At 44.9% G+C, this 22,049-nt stretch overlaps 1 protein-coding gene across 3 annotated transcripts in view; it reads right to left on the reverse strand.

Moving 5' to 3' along the window:
* Positions 1-796: 796 nt before the first annotated feature.
* The window catches only part of znf142 (zinc finger protein 142), a 42,590-nt gene continuing 21,337 nt past the window's right edge, over positions 797-22,049 (reverse strand). For all 3 annotated transcript variants that reach the window (XM_043694344.2, XM_043694347.2, XM_043694346.2), the window contains 4 exons: positions 15,364-15,541; positions 9,457-12,928; positions 3,614-3,719; positions 797-2,623 (listed from right to left, as the gene is read on the reverse strand). In XM_043694344.2, the coding sequence (XP_043550279.2) occupies positions 2,169-2,623; positions 3,614-3,719; positions 9,457-12,928; positions 15,364-15,541 (4,211 nt within the window). In that variant the 3' untranslated portion in view covers positions 797-2,168. The remainder of the gene's footprint in view (positions 2,624-3,613; positions 3,720-9,456; positions 12,929-15,363; positions 15,542-22,049) is intronic.

The following is a 22,049-nucleotide window of genomic DNA, read 5'->3' on the forward strand; positions in this document are numbered from 1 at the left end:
TTGGCTTGTGCTAGGATGGATGTGTTTTCCCAATCGAAGTGGTGTCCTTCCTTACCTATATGTAGGATACTAGTGAGAGTGGATCATGTCTTTTTGTGGCTAGTTGATGTTCATGTATCCTGGTGGCTAGTTTTCTGCCTGTTTGTCCAATGTAGTGTTTGTTACAGTCTTGCATGGTATTTTGTAAATGACATTAGTTTTGCTTGTTGTCTGTATAGAGTCTTTCAAGTTCATTAGCTGCTGTTTTAGTGTGTTGGTGGGTTTGTGGGCTACCAATGATGCCAAGAGGTCTGAGTAGTCTGGCAGTCATTTCCGAGATGTATTCAAGATCCTCAGAACTCTTGGCATCATGGTAGCCCACAAACCCACCAACACACTAAAACAGCAGCTAATGACCTTGAAAGACCCTATAGAGACAACAAACAAAACTAATGTCATTTACAAAATACCGTGCAAGAACTGTAACAAACACTACATTGGACAGACAGGCAGAAAACTAGCCATCAGGATATGTAAACATCAAGTAGCCATAAAAAGACATGTTCCATTCTCACTCATTATCGTTACATACAGATGAGGAAGGACAGCACTTCGACTGGGACAACACATCCATTCTAGGACGAGCCAAACAGAGACACGCACGAGAATTCCTTGAAGCGTGGCATTTCAACCAGAACTCTTATCAACAAACATATTGACTTGGATACAATTTACCACCCCCGAGAAAAAGAACAGAAAATGACATCACCACAGGAAATGATATCACCAACCCAAGGAAACCTAAACACGTAAATAGAAAGCGGGCCATGCTTCATCCGGAGGCTCGATGAAGATGTTACTTAGTATGGTGACAAAACATCTGAAAACGAACCTTTCAACTCAGCGAGCAAACCTACATCCAGAAGGATATGCTGGTTGGGCGAGTTAAGTTAGAGTGGGAAGAAGTTTACATGGAACATAAAGACCAGCGTGGACCAGTTGGGTGAATGGCCTGCATATAAACTGCATGCTGTATAACAATAAATCTCAGGCAAAGCTCAATGCTCCTTTCCACCAGTACCTGAAGAAACCAAACAGTCTCTAAAAATACAGGAGGTGGATTTATGGAGCAAAAGTTTAATAGTTAAAAGAGGAAAAAAAGTCAGCAGACAAAGCAGCTAAGGAGTTTTTAAAAAATCCTTGCCATGCAGTTACTCAGTTCAAGACCCACCCTATTTTCACTCTCCATGTGACTCCTATGCTCAGTGCTCTAAGCAAACATAGCTCTGTAAACAACTGTGTCCACTTGTTTCTTTTTAGATCACCACTGCTGTGGCAATTGCTGTACTTTAATGTATGCATTGTGAGACAGTGACAAATACGAGGCTTGGGTGAGAAGGGGAAGGAAGGGAAACCTCCTGTTTGAACAGGTCCCCTATAAATTCCAATGGCACAAACTTTCCGACAAATTCTCCATCCAATGGTGATTTTCTGATTTTTGTGCATTCCACCCCAGTATTCACACATTGTCCGGTACTAATCCACATCTTGTGAAAATGTTATAACTAACCGTCCTGTTATACCACGAGATTGATTGTGGGAAGCCCACACAATTTCACTCTTCGGTAATTCTATCCTTCAGCAGTGGCTTGGCTGGTCAACATATTTCTCAAACCCCACGTAACATGAAGCAAACACAGCCACAAAAGTCAATTATCTTGCCTCGACATTACAGTTTCCTCTCTTCCTTTAGAAAGCTTGGTGTCTTCCTCTCTGCATTTCAGAATGTTCTTTCAACGCGGCAATGCAGCAATCCACCTCAGGACGTTGTTGAGAGAAGTCATTCTTCTCTATTGAAGGTGCTTCTCTGGCACGTCATTTCTCCATTTTAAAAAAGTGCCAGCTCTTCCCGAAGAAATTTGTTGCAGGATTCATATTCTTGGCCCCAACAGGGTATTGAATCTCAACTTGATACAAGGGAATAGCAGGTTGCTCCTATTTTTAAATATGGAGATTTCCTGGCCCTTTTCCTTTGGGGTTCTCTGCAGTAATGCGCATCACACTGTGCACGAACACACACATGCGTCTCTGGTTACTGCAGCATCCAAACCTCAAGCGACGTGGACCAGCCCCACACGTAGCCGTCGCTGAGCACCTGAAGGTAAAAGCTCCCAATATTGCCTTAGTAACTAGGAGCTGGTGGTCAGGCTGAGGAGCGGCTTGTTGTCAGTTCCCAGGGAGCTGTGGGGGTGACTCACCTGCACCTTGCCCACTCCCTCAGCTGGGTCTCCTGACACTTTCAGAGGGTGGTGCCGCTGGATGTGTTTGACCACCTGGAACTTCTGCTTGGCTTTGTAGCTGCAGTGGCGGCAGAAGAAGGGGTGCTCATTGGTATGGGTGAGATAATGGTGGCGCAGGCCTGCCTGCCAGCGGAAACCACGGCAGCACACACTGCAGACGTACGGTTTGGCCTCGCTGTGCTTCTTCAGGTGGGTCTTCAGGAGAAAGCGAGTCTTGAAGCCCTTCCCGCACTGCTCACAGATGAAGCCCCGCGTTTCTTTGTGCCGGGTTTCTTTGTGGGTCCTCAGTGCATCTGCCCGGTTGGTGCAGTAATCACACTCATCACACTGATAGGGCTTGGCACCTGGGAACAAGGAAGCCGTGATCAATTAGACACAGCAAGGACATTACCCAGCCCCAACATTCATAATCACACACACTAACCACAATTCCTCTGCCTGCACACACTATACAGGACAGCACTGACCAATTTACTGTGCTATTACCTTTAACCAGTAATCCTAATCAAGTTACCCCAACATTTAAACAGTGGCACTAGCCTAGCTATCCAGATCAACAGCATTCACTAGACATGCTAACAATACTACTTCTATATTAAACCAGATACACTGAACAGTTACCAGAGTTAACTGCATTCCCACACTTGGCTAGATGTGCTATTTGGAGTCCAGCAACAGTTACTAGCATTCCTAGTTTGGTGACCTACACACTCTGAATCGGATCCCAATGTCACTATAAACTCACTGGGGACAAGGTGTGTGGTAGTAATGCCAATGGACTGGGAATCTGAATCAGAGATAACCCCAGTATGGCAGATGGTCAAATTTGAATTGAATAATCTTTTAAAAACTCTGGAATAAAAAGCTGGCCTAACTGTGACCATGCAACCAACCGAAGTCATAAAAACACACCTAGCTCTCTAATGCACTTTAATGAAGAAAATCCGCCATCCTTACCTGGTCTGGCCTACATCTGATTCGAATCCATAACAATGGCGGCTGACTCTTAACTGCCCTCTGGAATGACCTAGCAAGTCAAGGGCAGTTCAAGGGGCAATGAGGGATGAGCAACAAATGGTAGCCTTGCTGGTAACAACTACATGCTACGAAAGAATCAAAATAAATAAAGCAGGAGCCCCTGCTTGGGTTAGCCGCATAATCGGAACTTACTCAAAACGCACTAAATGTGATGAAAAGTTTAGTTGCAAAGGCACAATTGCAGAATATACGTCTCCCCAGCAGGAATTGAACTATATAGCCAATCTAGAGCTCTCCTTTGATTATCAGGCAATATAGTTCTTGTGACCTGGCATTGTGCTCCTGCTAGCTCTTACCCGTGTGTTTCGTCATGTGGTACTTAAGCTGGTTAATCCACTTGCACTTATAGCCACATTCTGGACACAGATACTTCCTCTCCTCTTGGTGGATCCGCATATGGTACTGACGAAGAGAGGGAAAAATTTGGTGAATGTACAGCTACCAACATCCTCCCGAATTAACCTATTGGTAGCGTTTCCAGACACTAGTGATGAGTAAAGCTGGGAAAATGGAAAGTAGCTACTTGAACTGCAGAAAGTTTATAGACAACAACGATAGATTCAGTGTTTCATCCCTGTCAAGAACACTTCTAGTGGTGAGATAACTATGGCATTGTATTGTTGGAATATAGTCTATTTCTGTATAACACTGGAGTATGGGTCTGTCACTGTATAACACTGGGGTACAGTCCTGGTGGGGACAGGTCTGTCACTGTATAACACTGGGGTACAGTCCTGGTGGTGACAGGTCTGTCACTGTATAACACTGGGGTACAGTACTGGTGGGGACAGGTCTGTCACTGTATAACACTGGGGTACAGGTCTATCACTGCATAACATAGAACATAGAACATAGAAGAATACAGCGCAGTACAGGCCCTTTGGCCCTCGATGTTGCGCCGATCCAAGCCCACCTAACCTATACTAACCCACTATCCTCCATATACCTATCCAATGCCCGCTTAAATGCCCATAAAGAGGGAGAGTCCACCACTGCTGCTGGCAGGGCATTCCATGAACTTACGACTCGGTGAGTGAAGAACCTACCCCGAACTTCAGTCCTATATCTACCCCCCCTTAATTTAAAGCTATGCCCCCTTGTAATACCCGACTCCATACGCGGGAAAAGGTTCACACTGTCAACCCTATCTAACCCCCTAATCATCTTGTACACCTCAATCAAGTCACCCCTAAACCTTCTTTTCTCTAATGAAAACAGCCCCAAGTGTCTCAGTCTATCCTCATACGATCTTCCTTCCATACCAGGCAACTGGGGTACTGGTGGGGACAGGTCTGTGGTACAGTACTGGTTTAGCTCTGGTGGTGGGATCTGTTTGAGGAGATACACTGGGCAGAATGAGATATGAAACTTGCTTGTAGATTTTTACATGGAATATTGTGAGCAGTAATGTTAAATGAACCCATAACACAAAAAAAGTTCAGAATGGTCTCTGGCAGAAAGATTCCACACGTAAACCTTAGTAGTTCAATGGATAATACTCTCCTAATTCAGAGTTGGAAAGTTACAGAGATTCGAACAAACAATCAAGGCAAACACCGCCATCCCTGAATGAATACTAGAAACAAAATCTGGCTGCTCCACTTCCTACAGCATAGCAGTGACTATTATATTCATTCATTTATAAGATATCAGAGGAAAACATCCCAAATGTTTTATCATTCATCCATAATGTTTCAGCTTAAAAATCAGCATAATGTTCCCTGTTTTATGATGCAAGGTTTTATGAGGAAAGGCTGAGGGACTTGGGTTTGTTCTCATTGAACAGAAGGCGGCTAAGAGGTGATTTAGAGTCATAGAGATGTACAGCATGGAAACGGACCCTTCAGTTCAACCTGTCCACACCGACCAGAAATCTCAATCCAATCTAGTCCCACCTGCCAGCACTCGGCCCATATCCCTCCAAACCCTTCCTATTCATATACCCATCCAAATGCCTCTTAAATGTTGCAAATGTACCAGCCTCCACCACTTCCTCTGGCAGCTCATTCCATACACGTCCCACTCTCTATGCGAAAAGGTTGCCCCATAGATCTCTTTTATATCTTTCCCCTCTCATCCTAAGCCTATGCCCTCTAGTTCTGGACTCCCCAACTCCAAGGAAAAGACTTTGTCTATGTATCAAATCCATGCCCCTTATGATTTTGTGAACCTCTATAAGGTCAGATTAAAGAGGCTAAATTAATGAAAATTATGCCATGGGATCTTTTATATGCACCCAAACCAGTGGACATGGCTTTTGTTTAACATCACAAGCAAAACATTTGCAACAATCTAGCACTCCCAAAACACAAGTGTTAGCATAGAGTTTTGCGCTCAAGTCCTCGAATTCAAAAAGACATGCTGCAAGGTACCCATTATTATTATCCAGAAACAATTAAGCTACAGTACTCAAGTCAAATGGGTTCATTATGCTGGTGCTAATTCTCTAAAAGTGCTGTTCAGTGTGACTCACATATCTTTTAAAATGTTTGAGAATTTATTTACTTTTAAAAAGGACAGGCGTGAGGATTCTGCCACTATTTCTTCACGAGTATTTCAGACGTGAACATCGCTACATTCAAAAACATAAATCACAGTATCTTTCTTTTTGTCTTTGTAATGTCTTAACTTTCTGCCCTCCAATTTTTCAATCCCTTAACAGTGGAAATATCTCTCATACATACTGTCAAAGCCTTAATTTTGAGCTCCTCCCAACATTCTTTTTAAAAGAAGAGAAAAAAAGAGCCCATTTCTCTCAATCTCTCTCAAAACTGAAGCCTCTGATCTTAGGTACCAGCCAAATAAATGTTCCCATCACCTGGCTATCCGTGTGAAATCAAGACATCAAAACTGAACAAAATCGTAATAGTGATTTACAAAGGGATTTTTTTTTCTCTTAAATGTAGACAAATAAAAATAGTCTGGAAAAAAAATCTATGTTTTTTTTTCAAAAATATAAAACAATCAATTTGCTCTTCTAATTTTGAAGACTAACAATTGCCAATCTCTGCCCAGTACAAAAGCAAATACTGCAGATGTCAGAAATCCAAATAAAAACAGAAAATGCTGGGAAACACTTAGGTCAGGCATATCTATAGAGAAATAACACCCACAGGGTGGGTTCTTTACCCAGAGAGTGGTGGGGGCATGGAAGGCGCTGCCTGTGGGAGTGGTAGAGTCAGAATCTTTGGTTGACCTTTAAGCGGCAATTGGATAGGTACATGGATAGGTGCTTAAGCTAGGACAAATGTTCGGCACAACATCGTGGGCCGAAGGGCCTGTTCTGTGCTGTATTGTTCTATGTTCTATGTTCTAAGTTTTAAGGGTGGTGATCTTTTCTCGGAAGTAGAAAATAGTTAGAGTTGTAACTAGTTATAAACAATTAAAGATGCAGAAAAAAAAAGGGAAGAATTAAAGCAAAAGGTCCGCAACAGTGTGAAAGAGAGAAGACATTAAAATAACGAAAGAGCAGATTGTGAAAGGCAAAATGTGATAGCAATGTGACAAATAAAAGAAACAAAGATGGGCTTAAAGAAGTTGCAAGCGTTTATAGCAGAATCAAGTTTATGTTTTTAAGTTCTGTTCAAAAGAAATGGATGCAAAGGTTATTATTACATAAAATTATCAAAACTCGATGTTGAATTTGGAAAGCTATGATATACCTAATCGAAAATAATGTTGTTGTTCAAGTTTATCCTTAACTTTACAGTATAGGGAAGAACTGACAAAAAGGTCAGAGTAGGGACTGGGACACAGAATTAAAATGACAGATGCCTGAAAGCTCTTGGGCATATTTGTAGAATGAAAGGGGGTGCTCCACAAAACAGTCTGTGTTTGGTTCTCCTACCACAAAGGAGACTACATTAATTAGGACTGCATATGGTATATTTAGATCAGAAAAAGTACAACTAAATTCAGAATTGTCAGGTTAGACAAGATAATCAGAGGATTAAATAGGGTGGACAATGAGTCTTTTTCCTAGGATGATGACATCTGCTTGTACGAGGGGGCATAGCTGCCAATTGAGGGGTGATAGATTTAAGACAGATGTCAGAGGCAGGTTCTTCACTCATTGCCCTGCCTGCCAATGTAGTTATCTCAGCCACATTAGGGGCATTTAAACAGTCCTTAGATAAGCACATGGATGTTGATGGGATAGTGTAGGGTGATGGGCTTAGATTGGTTCGCAGGTCAGTGCAACATCGAAGGCCGAACGGCTTGTTCTGCGCTGTATTGTTCTATGTTCAAGTGCACATTTTGTGGGTTGCAGGGTTGGACCAGATGAGATGAATTTTAAGTTAATCTATTGGTTATCAGGCTCGTGTTGGTCAAGGCACTGACAGTGGAGAGCTTTGGGATCCTTTACAGAAGTAAAGCTTTTACTTAAATCAAGAACAAGAAGGGCTTTTTCCAGGGCTCTTTGACTCTATAAATTTCCCTGACATTTTTCCCCAAGGATTATTGAATAAATGAACTGATGATGATAGTCTTTACCTTTTTCTGAATCACTTCACCTATTCTAAACTGGAACAATTTGGCAGCTGCTGCTACATTCACTGAAATAGGAAGGTGAAAATTAGTTTGTATGATTCTAGCCAAGTCTTATGAACACCTATCGACCCTCCACTTTAAGAAAAATTCACTCAAGGGTCTTGCACATTGCTGACTGGACCAGAATTATTATCATCTGGCCCTGGTTGCCCTTGAGAAAGTGAGCTACCTTCTTGACCCACTGCAGTCCATGTGCTGTAGGGTGACCCACAGTGATCTTAAGGAGGGAATTTCAGGATTTTGACCAAGCAATAGTGAAGGAACGGCGATGAATTTCCATGTCACGGTGGTGAATGGCTTGGAGGGGTACTTGCAGATGTTGTTTTCTCAAGTACGTGCTGCTCTTATCCTTTTAGATGGACGTGGTTGTGGGTTTGGAAGATGCTGTCTAAGGATCGGTGGTGCATTTCTGCAGTGCATGTAGATAGTACACACTGCTGCTACTGAGCATCAATGGCAGAGGGAGTGGATGCTTGTGGATGTGGTGCCACTCAAGCTGGCTGCTTTGTTCTCAAAAGAATCAAGTTTCCTCACTTTTGCTGGTACTGCATCATGCAGGCAGGCATCAAGTCCCTGATTCTCAGATTGAGATCAGTCAAGTCATTAAATTATGAATTTTGAAATGAGTCAAGAAATTACTGCAGCACTCAAAAGGCTGGCAAATAAATAACAAAACAGACCCAGAAACTGGGGAAAATTTAGGGGAAGGGGGTTTCCAAAATCAGGATTCTAAAACATAACAGAGTAGACAGAGCTTTACTCTGTATTTAACCCCATGCTATGCCAGTCCTGGGAGTGTTTGACAGAGTGTGTCAAGGAAGCTTTACTTTCAGTTTAAAAAGAGTAGGAGTTTCACTCTGTATCTAACACTGTGTTGCACCCATCCTGGAAGTGTTTGATGGGGACAATATGGGGTGTGATTTAATCAATATTTAACCACATACAGAACACTGCCTGGGGAATTTGAAAGGGGCGAGTGTAGGGGAGCTTTACTCTGATTTTAACCCAATTTTGTCCCTTTCCTGAGAGCATATGATGGGGTCAGTGTATAGTGAACTTTATTCTGTATCTAATCCCATGCTGTCCTTTTCCTGAGAGTATACAATAGGGACAGTGTAGAGGGAGCCTTACTCTGTATATAACAGTGCTGTATCTCTCCTGGGAGTGTTTGATGGGTGACAGTGTAGAGAGAGAGAGTTTTATTCCATATCTTACCCAGTACAGTACTTGTCCTTCAGTTTTTAATGGGGACAGTGCAAAGTGAGCTTTGTTAATGTATCTAACCCTGCGCTGTAGCTTTCCTGAGAATGCTTGATGGGGATAGTATAGAGGAATCTTTACTCTGTGCTGTCCCTGTCCTGGGAGTATTGAATGGGATGGTATAGAGGCAGCTCTGCTCTGTATCTAACCCAGTGTTGTAGCTGAAAGGCTGGGGGAGATTACAGAGATAAAAAGGGTGGAGGAATTTCAAAACTGGTGTGCGCGCATGTGTGTGTGCACGCGCGCAGGCACGGTGAGTGAGCACATGTAGTGAATGAACCTTGCTGTGGAACGAGTGGTGAACATATGCCAATGAAAATCAGTTCACCTTCAAACGCGATGGGTCTGCGCAGGCATAGTTGCAGAGGTGGCACTTGTAGGGCTTTTCCCCGGTATGAATGCGTATGTGCCATGTGATCTTCTGTCGGTTTTTGGTGGTATAGTCGCAGTCGGTACATTTGTACATCCGTGTGCCACCATGAGCTTTCATGTGATAGTCAAATACCATCTGGTGGCGGCAGGTGAACTCACAGAAGGGGCAATGGAAGGGTTTTCCCTCCTCACTGCCATCTGCCTCCTCCTCGTCCTCATGGGTATCCAGCAGGTGCTGGATGAGCTGCTGCCGCTCCCGAGTGGCGAAGTCGCAGTGCGGGCAGTGGTGGCTGAAGTGGACCTTCTTGTGCTCTTCCAGCTGGTCTCGCTTCTCGAAGCGTTCTTTGCAGGAGGAGCACTCCAGCTGCGGGTGCTGCCTCTGGACATGGCTCCGCAGGGTGGACTCGCTGTAGCAGGCGAACACGCAGGATGGGCAGCCGTGGCACACCTTCTCCTCATGCCTCCGCAGGCAGTGCTGCTTGAGAGCACCCTCTGAGCTGAAGCGGGCGTCACAGCGCCCGCAGGCCGCGCTCGGCTCACCGGCGTGGCAGCTGCTGACGTGCCGGGTGATGTCATTTTGGTTATAGCCGCTGTAGTCGCACAGGGTGCAGAAGTGGGTGGGCCGTTTCTCGTGGACTCGCAGCTTGTGGATCCGCAGCTTGGAGCCGGTGCCAAAGGTCTGTTGGCAGGAATCACATGCTAGGCGGCCGACACCAGTGTGCAGGGATTCGTGTGCGTCAAGGCGGTAGCGCCGGGTGGTGCTGAAGTCACAGTAGTGGCACTTGTAGGGTTTAACACCATCATGCTTAATGGCCACATGCTGTTTGAGGCATCGGGCCTGCTTACAGGTGAACGGGCACAGCTGGCAGCTCAAGCGGGGCCTCTTGCGGCAGCACTTCTTGCCATGCAGGTGGGTGTGGTGTTTGAGGGCCACGGCCGACTTGCAGACAAACGAGCAGAGGCTGCACTGGAGCTCGCCAGGCTTCATGCAGCCTTTCTTCCTGTGAGTGTCCAAGGCTCGCTCCTGGTAACAGCTGAAGGGGCACGAGGAGCAGAAGAAACGTCTCTGCTTGGGGCTGCCCTCCAGCTCTGAGCCATCGCTGTCCTCTAGGTTGTCTCCCTCCCCAGAATCTCCATTCCCCTCATCCTCACTACAAGATCCTTTCTCCAGCTCATCTGAATCGCTCTGGTCTGATAGCTCCTCCTCCTGAGTGTGCTTGATGGCCTGATGGTTCCTTAATGCCCTCTCGGAGCGGAACAGCAAGTCGCAGAATCCACAGGGCAGCTTGAGGGGCTCTGGGCAGCCACCAGCCACATGGCTGCCAATATCTGACTCACTGGAGCAGACAAAAGGGCATGAGGCACAGGAGAACTTGCCCTGTTCACACCGGAACTTGCATGTCCCTGACTCCTGCTGTGACTGCTCAGCAATGTGTGTGTGTTCTGGTGTCCCTTCTCTCTGAGTCGATGGAAGATTCTCATCTAGGACCGGAGGAGCACCGGCCAATGCCTCATCTGTGAAGAATCCGGCCTCCACCCCCTCACAAGTAGCAAGGAGCTCTCCTTCAGGCTGGTCTTGCTCTGCGGCAGAAATAGATAAGTCTTCAATGACATGATCTTTGCTCACTCCACAATCAGTTACTTTAGTGAGCAGCTGGTCAGGTTGCACTGGAACTGGGCTCAGCTCCTGCCACTTACTTGCACCAACATTGGTGCACTTGCCTTTGTTCTTTGCTATCGCCCTCACCTTCCTCACCTCTGATTCCACACTTTGTTCCTTCTCTCCTACCAGCTCCAGTTTGGACTCTGTCACTCTTGCTTGTCGTACATAAAGCTTGTGTTTCTTTACGATGACAGGACATTTCTTCTGCAAGTGCGTATTGAGTCCTCTCTGCTGTTTAAAGGTGGCTCCACAGGCAGTGCACACTAGGGGCGATTTCTTATTCTGGCAGCCAGACTTTGTATGGAGGACCATGGCTTTCTCTTTCCTGGTGACGTATGAGCACCTCTCACACTTGAACACCTGGGCGTCTGTTTGCACCACCAGCATCTGTACTCTTCCCTCCAAGACCAGGGCCTGCGCCTGCTGTTTGTCCTGCTTCCGCAAAGCCTTAATCTCAGATTCCGACTGGGAGAGCTGCGCCTGCTCCTGACTTTCAGGACTGACCTGATTCACAGCTTCCGTGTCCGGAAATGCGGCCGTGTCCCCGTTTTCATTGCTGGGTTGAGTCAGGTGAGACTCCATCACACTGATCCACGTCCCATTGGCCTTGACATTTGTGGAAGTATCATCCTCCATCTGGGAGGATCTGCCAATTCCTTCACTTTTACCTGGAAGTTCATAACTGCCACTCTGATCTTCATCAGCAAAGACATCAACACTGTGGCCTACTTCTTCTTGAGTCCCTATGATGTGTTCCCCACCATCAGCTTCTTCATCCTCAATGTGCTCTCCAATGTCAGCCTCATCGTTGCCATCGCTAGCCTCCACATGGACCCCAGTGTTAAGTCCAAAGTCCCTGTATATGGTTCCAGTATCACACGGTCCCCAGGAGTCCAAGATTGGCAGCTGGGAGTCTGAAAGCTGCTTTGCTACTTCATCTGATGGGGCACTATGAAACTCCAGCTGTGCTTCAAACACTTCCTCTAGTTGTGAGCCATTTCCTCCCAAACCTTTCTGAAATTCTGTCTCCATAACACGACTCATTCCCGAGCCAGTGCCACCTGGGTGGGTGGTGAGAGGCTGAGCCTCCTGCCTTGCCGTAGCAGAGTACACCAGATGCTGCTCTAACTGTGTGGGTTCGTGTGGCATGGTACCACTCTGCATTTCTTCCCCAGGTTGAGAGGCCTCTTGCCCAAGGAGAGGGCTCACAAAGTCTTGCTGCTGGTACAACTTCTCCTGGTCCTCCACTGCAGTTGAATTCTTCTGCCACCCTTCACTTCTTGGAGTCACGACAGCCATTTCCGTCTGGGATGAGCCGGAAAAAGGGAGATTCGTGTCACCGTACCCTAGAAGAATGTGGTTGGAGTTCATTGCCATCTCCTCTTTGGCATAGTTCTCCAACCAGTCCTTGTCTCCAGGCACATAGCCATGGGCCTTGCGTTTGTGAAAGAAGAGGCTAGTGTTACTGAAAGTCTTGTAGGTGCACAGGGCACAGCGGAACTCCTTATGTTTAGTATGCTTGCAGTTCTCGTGGTTCAGGAGGGCCTGCTTGTATCTCGTCTGGTAGCTGCAGTACTGACATTGGTAGAGGGGCATCTGGTAGTCCTTTGAATGTTTCACTTGCATGTGCTTCTGAAGTTCATACTTCCGCTTGCAAGCAAAGCCACACACCTCACAGATCAGCGACTTGCCCTGGTGTCGGAGCTTGTGGCTGCTGAGTTGGTCTGCACGGTGACAACGATACGAGCACTGATTACAATGGTACCTGCAAGACAAGGACAGTACAAGCACAATGACAAAACAACCAATTTCAGTAAGAGGGGGCTAGTAAGGTATTTCTCTTTCCCCTTCTCTTCCAACAGGTATTTTCTTACAACGGCTTTAGCAAAACACTGCAAACTTTCCAACCAGGTTTCAAATACGCATTTCAAGGGGTCCTACCTCCCCTTCCCATATGCTGATATCAACATACCATGCTGTCTCTGTCTGGGAGGTTTTGATGTTGACAGTGTAGAGGCAGCTTTACTTTCAGATCACTTTCAGTTTAAAAGAATAAAGAGGAATTTACTTATCTAACCCCGTGCTGTCCCTGTCCAAGGAGTGTTTGATGGTGACAGTGTACAGATAACTTTAAAACATAGAACATAGAACAGTACAGCACAGTAAGGCTCTTCAGCCCTCGATGTTGTGCAGACTTTTTATCCTACTCTAAGATCAAAGTAACCTACATACCTTTCATTTTACTATCATCCAAATGCCTATCCAACAGTCGCTTAAATGTCCCTACTGTATCTGACTCTACTACCACTGCTTGCAGTGCATTCCATAACTCACCACACTCTGTGTAAAGAACCTACCTCTGACATCTCCCCTAAACCTTCCTCCAATTACTTTAAAATTATGCCCCCTCGTGATAGACATTTCTGCCCTGAGGAAAAGTCTCTGGATCTCCACTCTATCCATGCCTCTCACCATCTTGTACACCTCTATCAAGTCACCTCTCATCCTTCTTCCCTCCAATGAGAAAAGCTCTAGATCCCTCAACCTTTCTTCAGAACACATGCCCTCCAGTCCAGGCAGCATCCTGGTAAATCTCCTCTGCACCCTCTCCAAAGCTTACACATCTTTCCTATAATGAGGCGACCAGAACTGAACACAATACTCCAAGTGTGGTCTAACCAGGGCTCTATAGAGCTGCAGCAAAACCTCACGGCTCTTAAACTCAAACCCCTGCCAATGAAAGCCACCATACGCCTTCTTAACAACCCTATCAAACTGGGTGGCAACTTTAAGGGATCTGTGGACATGGACCCCAAGATCCATGTGTTCCTCCACACTGCCAAGAATCCTGCCTTTGACCCTATAATCTGCATTCAAATTCACGCTTCCAGGCTGAACTCCATCTGCCACTTCTCAGCCCAGCTCTGCATCCTGTCAATGTCCCGTAGTAACCTACAACAGCCCTCCACACTATCCACAACTCCAGCAAGCTTTACTTTGTCGTTAACCCCTTACTGTACCTGTGCTGGGAGTGATTGATATGGATAGCGTTGAGAGAACTTTGCTTTCAGTTTAAATAATAAAAACAGCTTTATTTTCAGTTTGCTTTCAGTTTACAAATGTAGAGTGAACTTTACTCAGTATCTACCCCAGTGCTGTCCCTGTCCTGACAGTGCTTGCTAGGGAACATACAGACAGTGTTTTACTCTGTATCTATCCCTGTGCTGTCTCTATACCAGGAGTGTTTGATGGAGACAGCGTCAAGGGAACTTTACTTTCAGTTTAAACTGTAGAGGAGACTGTTCTTTCCCTGTCCTAGGAATGTTTGATAGGATGCAGTGTCAAGGAACCCTTGCTTTGTATCTAACCCTGTGCTGTACCTGCCCTAGGAGTGTGTTTGATTGGGACAGTGTAGAGTGAGCTTTATTTTCAAATAAAAAGCGTAGGGGGTGCTTTATGTAGCTAACCCGACGCTGTCCCTGTCCTGGGAGTGTTTGATTGGGTTAGTGTTGAGGATGCTTTACATTTAGTTTACTAGAATAGAGAAAGCTTTAATTTCAGTTAAAGAGAGTATAGAGCTCTTTAGTCTGTATATAATCCTGTGATGTACTTGTCCTAGGTGTGTTTGATGAGGACAGTGTTGAGGGAACTTTAATTTTATTTTAAAAGAGCAATGTTAGTTTACTTTGTATCTAATTCTGAACTATCCTGGGACTTTCAATTTGGAACAGTACAGTGAGCTTTCCTGTCATTTTAGAAGAGTAGAGGGAACGTTATTCTGTACCTAACTCCATATGGTCTATGTCCTGGGATTGTTTAACAGGGACATTGCAGAGAGCGCTTTACTTTCACTTCAAGAGTACAGTGAGCCTTACTTTCACTTTAAAAGTGCAGAGTCATCTTTACTCTGTATCTAAAGCCATGCTATCCCTGTCTTGGGACTGTCTGATGGAGACAATGTAGAGATAGCTTTACTTTCAGTATAAACGAGCATACAATCCTTTACTCTGTATCTCACCCAATGCCAAACTTATCCTGAGTGCACCTGACAAGATAGTTAAAAGGGGAATTTTCCAGTGCACTAATGTACACAGGATGAGTGTGTTTGAATAATGGGTATAACTCCCTAGCACTGTCCCCCCGAAAGACACCTATCATTCTTGGACAAGCATATAATTCACATACAACAAAGTGCATTACCTCAGGTCTCCAGTATGCTTTCGCATATGCACAGTCAGATAGTGTTTCCACTTGGTGATGTAACCACACTCTGTGCACATGTAGTTCTTATCGTCAGAATGCGTGAGCATGTGCTTCGATAGGTAGCCTACATCCCTGCAGGTGAAATCGCACAGTTCACATTTATGTGGCTTCTCGCCTAGAAAGGAAGGTTTAAAACCAACAACAACAAAAATAAAATAATTAGACCCAGAAACATCCTCTAGCAATACTCCTCCTACTCCTTGAACTTCTTTAGAAATTATTTATCCCACTTGGGAATTACCGTACACAGTTCTGGTCTCAATATCGTAAGAAAGAGGGACATAAATAAACTGCAAAGTGAAGATTTTAAAACTTCAAAAGAAGCTGCTCATATCAGGCAGATCAGGTTCTGCTGCACTGCCTTCTCCCACTTGGTATGAAGCATCAGTTAAAAAGGAACTTTAAAACAGGTTGAAAATGTGTCCTCTGAAATTTTAGTTTATGAAGGAACAGACATAAATATTTTCAACTTTTCTGGAAGAACAGTTTGCAATGCAAAGAGACTGGTTGCAGTCAGGAGAATACTGCATTTGCAAAGAGCATGAGCCGCCTGACTGCAGTCAAAGTCTACAATATGTTCAGACAGAGGTAATATGACCCAGTTTGTGTGTGTAGAAAACCTATTGGATTTGAATAGACATACAGTTAGGGAGGAAACCTGCCTGAAGAACAGCCTCTGGCCTCTCTCACTTTTCTCTGCAAACCAATGGAAAACCTCAGCATTACAAGGCAGAATTCAAAATAAAGACCAAAGTCTCCAGAAAAGACAGCCAACCACAACTGATGCAGGACGCCAACAGCTTGTGTGCACAGAGACTTCAGCCATCAGTTGTACATTCCATGGCAAGTCTTTTTTTTTCCTGAATTTAACTGTTTCCTGTCCAAAGTACTTAAGCATAGCACTCAGAGTCAGAGTCATAGAGATGTACAGCATGGAAACAGACCTTCGGTCCAACCTGTCCATGCCGACCAGATATCCCAACCCAATCTAGTCCCACCTGCCAGCACTTGGCCCACATCCCTCCAAACCCTTCCTATTCATATACCCATCCAAATGTCTCTTAAATGTTGCAATTGTACCAGCCTCCACCACTTCCTCTGGCAGCTCATCCCATACACGTACCAGCCTCTGTGTGAAAAGGTTGCTCCTTAGGTCTCTTTTATATCTTTCCCCTCTCACCGTAAACCTATGCCCTCTAGTTCTGGACTCCCTGACCCCAGAGAAAAGACTTTGCCCATTTACTCTATCCATGCCCCTCAAAATTTTATAAAGCTCTATAAGGTGTTCCCTCAGCTTCCGACGCTCCAGGGAAAACAGCCCCAGCCTGTTCAGCCTCTCCCTATAGCTCAAATCCTCCAACCCTGGCAACATCCTTGAAAGGGTTCAGAAAAGATTTACAAGTTTCACAACATTTTTCCGATAGGAAGGAGACCAGAATTGCACACAATATTCCAACAGTGGCCTAACCAATGTCCTGTACAGCCACAACATGACCTCCCAACTCCTGTACTCAATACTCTGACCAATAAAGGAAAGCATACCAAACGCCTTCTTCACTATTCTATCTACCTTCGACTCCACTTTCAAGGAGCTATGAACATGCACTCCAAGGTCTCTTTGTTCAGCAACACTCCCAGGACCTTACCATTAAATGTCTAAGTCCTGCTGAGATTTGCTTTCCCAAACTTCAGCACCTCGCATTTATCTGAATTAAACTCCATCTGCCACTTCTCAGCCCATTGGCCCATCTGGTCCAGATCCTGTTGTAATCTGAGGTGACCCTCTTCGCTGTCCACTATACCTCCAATTTTGGTGTCATCTGCAAACTTACTAACTGTACCTCTTATGCTCACATCCAAATCATTTATGTAAATGACAAAAAGTAGAGGACCCAGCACCGATCTGTGTGGCACTACACTTGGTCACAGGCCTCCAGTCTGAAAAACAACCCTCCACCACCACCCTCTGTCTTCTACCTTTGAGCCAGTTCTGTATCCAAATGGCTAGTTCTCCCTGTATTCCATGAGATCTAACCTTGCTAACCAGTCTCCCATGGGGAACCTTGTCGAACGCCTTACTGAAGTCCATATAGATCACATCTACCACTCTGTCCTCATCAATCCTCTTTGTTACTTCTTCAAAAAAACTCAATCAAGTTTGTGAGACACAATTTCCCACGCACAAAGCTATGCTGACTATCCCTAATCAGTCCTTGCCTTTCCAAATACATGAAATCGTGTCTCTCAAGATTCCCTCCAACAACGTGCCCACCACCGAGGTCAGGCTCACCGGTCTATAGTTCCCTGGCTTGTCTTTACTGCCCTTCTTAAACAGTGGCACCAAGTTTGCCAAACTCCAGTCTTCCGCCACTTCACCTGTGACTATCGATGATACAAATATCTCAGCAAGAGGCCCAGTAATCACTTCTCTAGCTTCCCACAGAGTTCTAGGGTACACCTGATCAGGTCCTGAGGATTTATCCACCTTTAACCGTTTCAAGACATCCAGCACTTCCTCCTCTGTAATCTGGACATTTTACAAGATGTCACCATCTATTTCCCTCCAGTCTATATCTTCCATATCCTTTTCCACAGTAAATACTGATGCAAAATATTCATTTAGTATCTTCCCCCATTTTCTGTGGCTCCACACAAAGGCCGCCTTGCTGATCTTTGAGGGGCCGTATTATCTCCCTAGTTACCCTTTTGTCCTTAATATATTTGTAAAAACCCTTTGGATTCTCCTTAATTCTATTTGCCAAAGCTATCTCATGTTCCCTTTTTGCTCTCCTGATTTTCCTCTTAAGTATACTCCTACTTCCTTTATACTCTTCTAAGGATTCACTTGATCTATCCTGTCTATACCTGACATATGCTTCCTTCTTTTTCTTAACCAAACCCTCAATTTCTTTAGTCACCCAGCATTCCCTATACCTACCCGCCTTTCTTTTCACCTGAACAGGAATATACTTTCTCTGGATTCTTGTTATCTCAGTTCTGAAGGCTTCCCATTTTCCAGCCGTCTCTTTCGAAAGTTCTTGCCTAATACCATCAAAATTGGCCTTTCTTCAATTTAGAACTTCAACTTTTAGATCTGGTCTATCCTTTTCCATCACTATTTTAAAACAAATTATGGTTGCTGGCCCCAAAGTGCTCCTCCACTGCCACCTCAGTTACCTGCCCTGCATTATTTCCCAAGATTAGGTCAAGTTTTGCACCTTCTCTCGTAGGTACATCCACATTCTGAATGAGAAAATTGTCTTGTACGCACTTAAGAAATTCCTCTCCATCTAAACCTTTAATGCTATGGCAGTACCGGTCTATGTTCGGAAAGTTAAAATCCCCTACCATAACTACCCTATTATTCTGACAGATAGCTGAGATCTCCTTACAAGTTTGTTTCTCAATTTCCCTCTGACTACTGGGGGGGTCTATTATACAATCCCAATAAGGTGATCATCCCTTTCTTATTTCTCAGTTCCACCCAAATAACTTCCCTGGATGCATTTCCGGGAATATCCTACCTCAGTACAGCTGTAATGCTATCCCTCATCAAAAATGCAACTCGCCCTCCTCTCTTGCCTCCCTTTTTATCCTTCCTGTAGCATTTGTATCCTGGAACATTAAGCTGCCAGTCCTGCTCATCCCTGAGCCACAATTCTGTAATTGCTATGATATCCATGTCCCACTCTACAAAGATCTTTTCGTAATATTTCCCAGACTTGGAGGTTATGTCTATATCAGTTATTTTCCCAAGAACGGCAGTAATATATACTTGAACAGTTCATGCCTTTTGTTAAGAGGCAATAAATCTTTGGTTAAGGAAGGTTTATTTGCAACAAACTAGTTCTTTGTTACTCAAGGAATAAAACTCAATATTGGCAATTTACCTCGCCATGCATTTACAGAATCATATAATCCCCAGTGTGAGGACGCAGGCCATTCGGTCCATCTATTCCATACCGACCTTCCAAACAGCATCCCACCCAGACAGGCATAAGTCCCAGGGTCACAATTCAAGGCAGCAGCACTCCAACAGCTTAAGGCAAAGATTATGTTGAAGATAGAGGATAAGTGACAGGAAGAGAAAGCCTGAGGGATCCAACAATATGCTGATCATCATAACATGCAAAGCTTTTTTGAAACTACTAGGGTCACCTACAGACCAAAATACTTACCCATACTATACAATGTAAATAAGTTCAGCGACTTTAATTGACTACTTCCAACAGGAGCTGTGCTCACAGTACGTGTCCTTACTGCTCGCTGTGATAACCATGATTGGCTGTCCTCCAATCCTCCACATGAGCCAACAACCAATCCAATCCAAAACCTCACAGCTCAGATTCTAACTCACACCCAAGGAACAGCTGAGCATCAGCTTGCCCATTAATCTACACTGGTTACTGCTACAGCAACACCTTGATTTTAAATTGTTCATCTTTTTGATCATGGATTTACCTCGCACCACGCCCCCCACCTTCCATTTCTGTTAGACTCTGGGACACCCATGATTTTAATCACTCCACCACTGGCAGCCATGCCTTCAGCTGCTCTCACTCTAAACTCCAAATAGCTCTCGGCCTCTCAGTTTCTCTCCCCCTTTAAGATTTTCCTGTGGGGAAGTAGTAGCATGGCGGTAATGTCACTGGACTACTCATCCACAGTCCAGGCTAACAAAACAGAACACCACAGCAGAGGAATCAGCCCTTCGGCCCACCATGTCTGTGCTGACTCTCTCACCCCAAACCTGTGCCCCCGAGTATTTGGCAGTCCCACTCTGGGAAAAGGACTATGACTATCCACCCTTTTTATGCCTCAGCCTTCAACGCTCTTGCTAAAGGAATCTAAGTTTATATTGCAAGAATTCCGAGTACATGGTTCATATCTTCACATAACATGAAGATATCTAAATTCAATAAAATTCTGGAATAAAAAGCTGCTCTGGTATTGTCGTGAAACCTATCTAATCCACTAACATCCTTTAGAGAAGGAAAGCTGCCATTTTTACCTGGTCTGACCTACTTGTGACTCCAAACACACAGGAAAAAAAAAAGTGAGGACTGCAGATGCTGGAGAATCAGAGTTGAGAAGTGTGGTGCTTGAAAAGCAGAGCAGGTCAGGCAGCACCCAAGGAGCAGGAGCGTTGACATTTCAGGCATAAGCCCTTCAGGGGGAATATGCCCAAAATGTCAAATCTCCTGCTCCTCAGAAGTCTGCCTGACCGGCTGTGCTTTTCCAGCGCCAGACTTTACGATTCCAAACACACAAAATGGTGGCTGACTCTGGTGAGGACCAATAAATACTGATCTAACCACTAGTGCCCACATCGTATGAACAAATAAAAAAAATTAATCCACTTTAACAAAGCTTCATCTTCTCAACTAAACTACAGTGTCAAACATTCTCAGGACAGGTAATTAGACAGGGTAAGGTATGTCCTAAAGCTCCTTTTACTCAAGCATAAAGTAAAGCTCCCTCTACACTGTCCACATCAAACACACCCAGGATAGAGACAGCAGAAGGTCAGATACAGAGTGAAATTCCCCAAGATGTTGCACTGAATGACCGTGATATTTCTCTAATCTGTGAGAGGTCTCTCTCAGCAGAGCAGGTAAGGGCTGTTTGGCAGTGGCTGTTTGAAGGCTCGGTGACGTTTGTTTAACGGTTTAAATTTGAAAGTTCTTTTTAAAAAAAAAGCGCGGAGCGGATCTGGAAGCTGGTGTAGCGCAAGTTTACCTGGGTAGGTTTTTTTTCCCCTGTAAAAGCGCACAGGAAAGGGTGCAGAAGGGAGGGATTCCGGTATCTGGATAACTGGGGTTCTTTCTGGGGAAGGTGGGACCTCTATAAACAGGATGGTCTACACCTGAACCTGAGGGGCACCAGTATCCTTGGGGGGAGGTTTGCTAGTGCTCTTTGGGGGGGTTTACACTAACTCTGCAGGGGCATGGGAATCTCGACTGTAGCTTTAGGGTGCAGGACCTGGAGTGTAGGGAGGTTAGGAACATGGCATCAATTTCAAAGGAGGGTGCCTGTAAACAGGAAAGTGGCTTGAAGTGTGTATACTTCAATGCAAGAAGTATACGAAATAAGGTAGGTGAACTTGCAGCGTGGGTTGGTACCTGGGATTTCGATGTTGTGGCTATTACGGAGACATGGGTAGAACAGGGACAGGATTGGCTGTTGCAGGTTCCAGGGTTTAAATGTTTTAGTAGGGTCAGAGGTGAGGGTAAAAGAGGGGGAGGTGTGGCATTGCTTGTCAAAGATAGTATTACAGCGGTGGAAAGGACGATGGATGAAGACTCGCCATCTGAGGTAGTTTGGGCTGAGGTTAGGAATAGGAAAGGTGAGGTCACCCTGTTAGGAGTTTTCTACAGGCCTCCTAATAGTCCTAGAGACGTAGAAGAAAGGATTGCGAGGATGATTCAGGAGAAGAGTGAATGTAATAGGGTGGTTGTGATGGGGGACTTTAACTTTCCAGATATTGACTGGGAAAGCTATAGCTCGAGTTCGTTAGATGGGTCGGTGTTTGTCCAATGTGTGCAGGAGGGTTTCCTTACACAATATGTAAACATGCCAACAAGAGAGGAGGCCATATTGGATTTGGTTCAGGGTAACGAACC

The sequence above is a fragment of the Chiloscyllium plagiosum genome, unplaced genomic scaffold (genome assembly GCF_037043375.1).
Source record: "Chiloscyllium plagiosum isolate Xiang-an unplaced genomic scaffold, Cpla_swu_hap1 HiC_scaffold_7, whole genome shotgun sequence".
In the NCBI taxonomy this organism is placed as follows: domain Eukaryota; kingdom Metazoa; phylum Chordata; class Chondrichthyes; order Orectolobiformes; family Hemiscylliidae; genus Chiloscyllium; species Chiloscyllium plagiosum.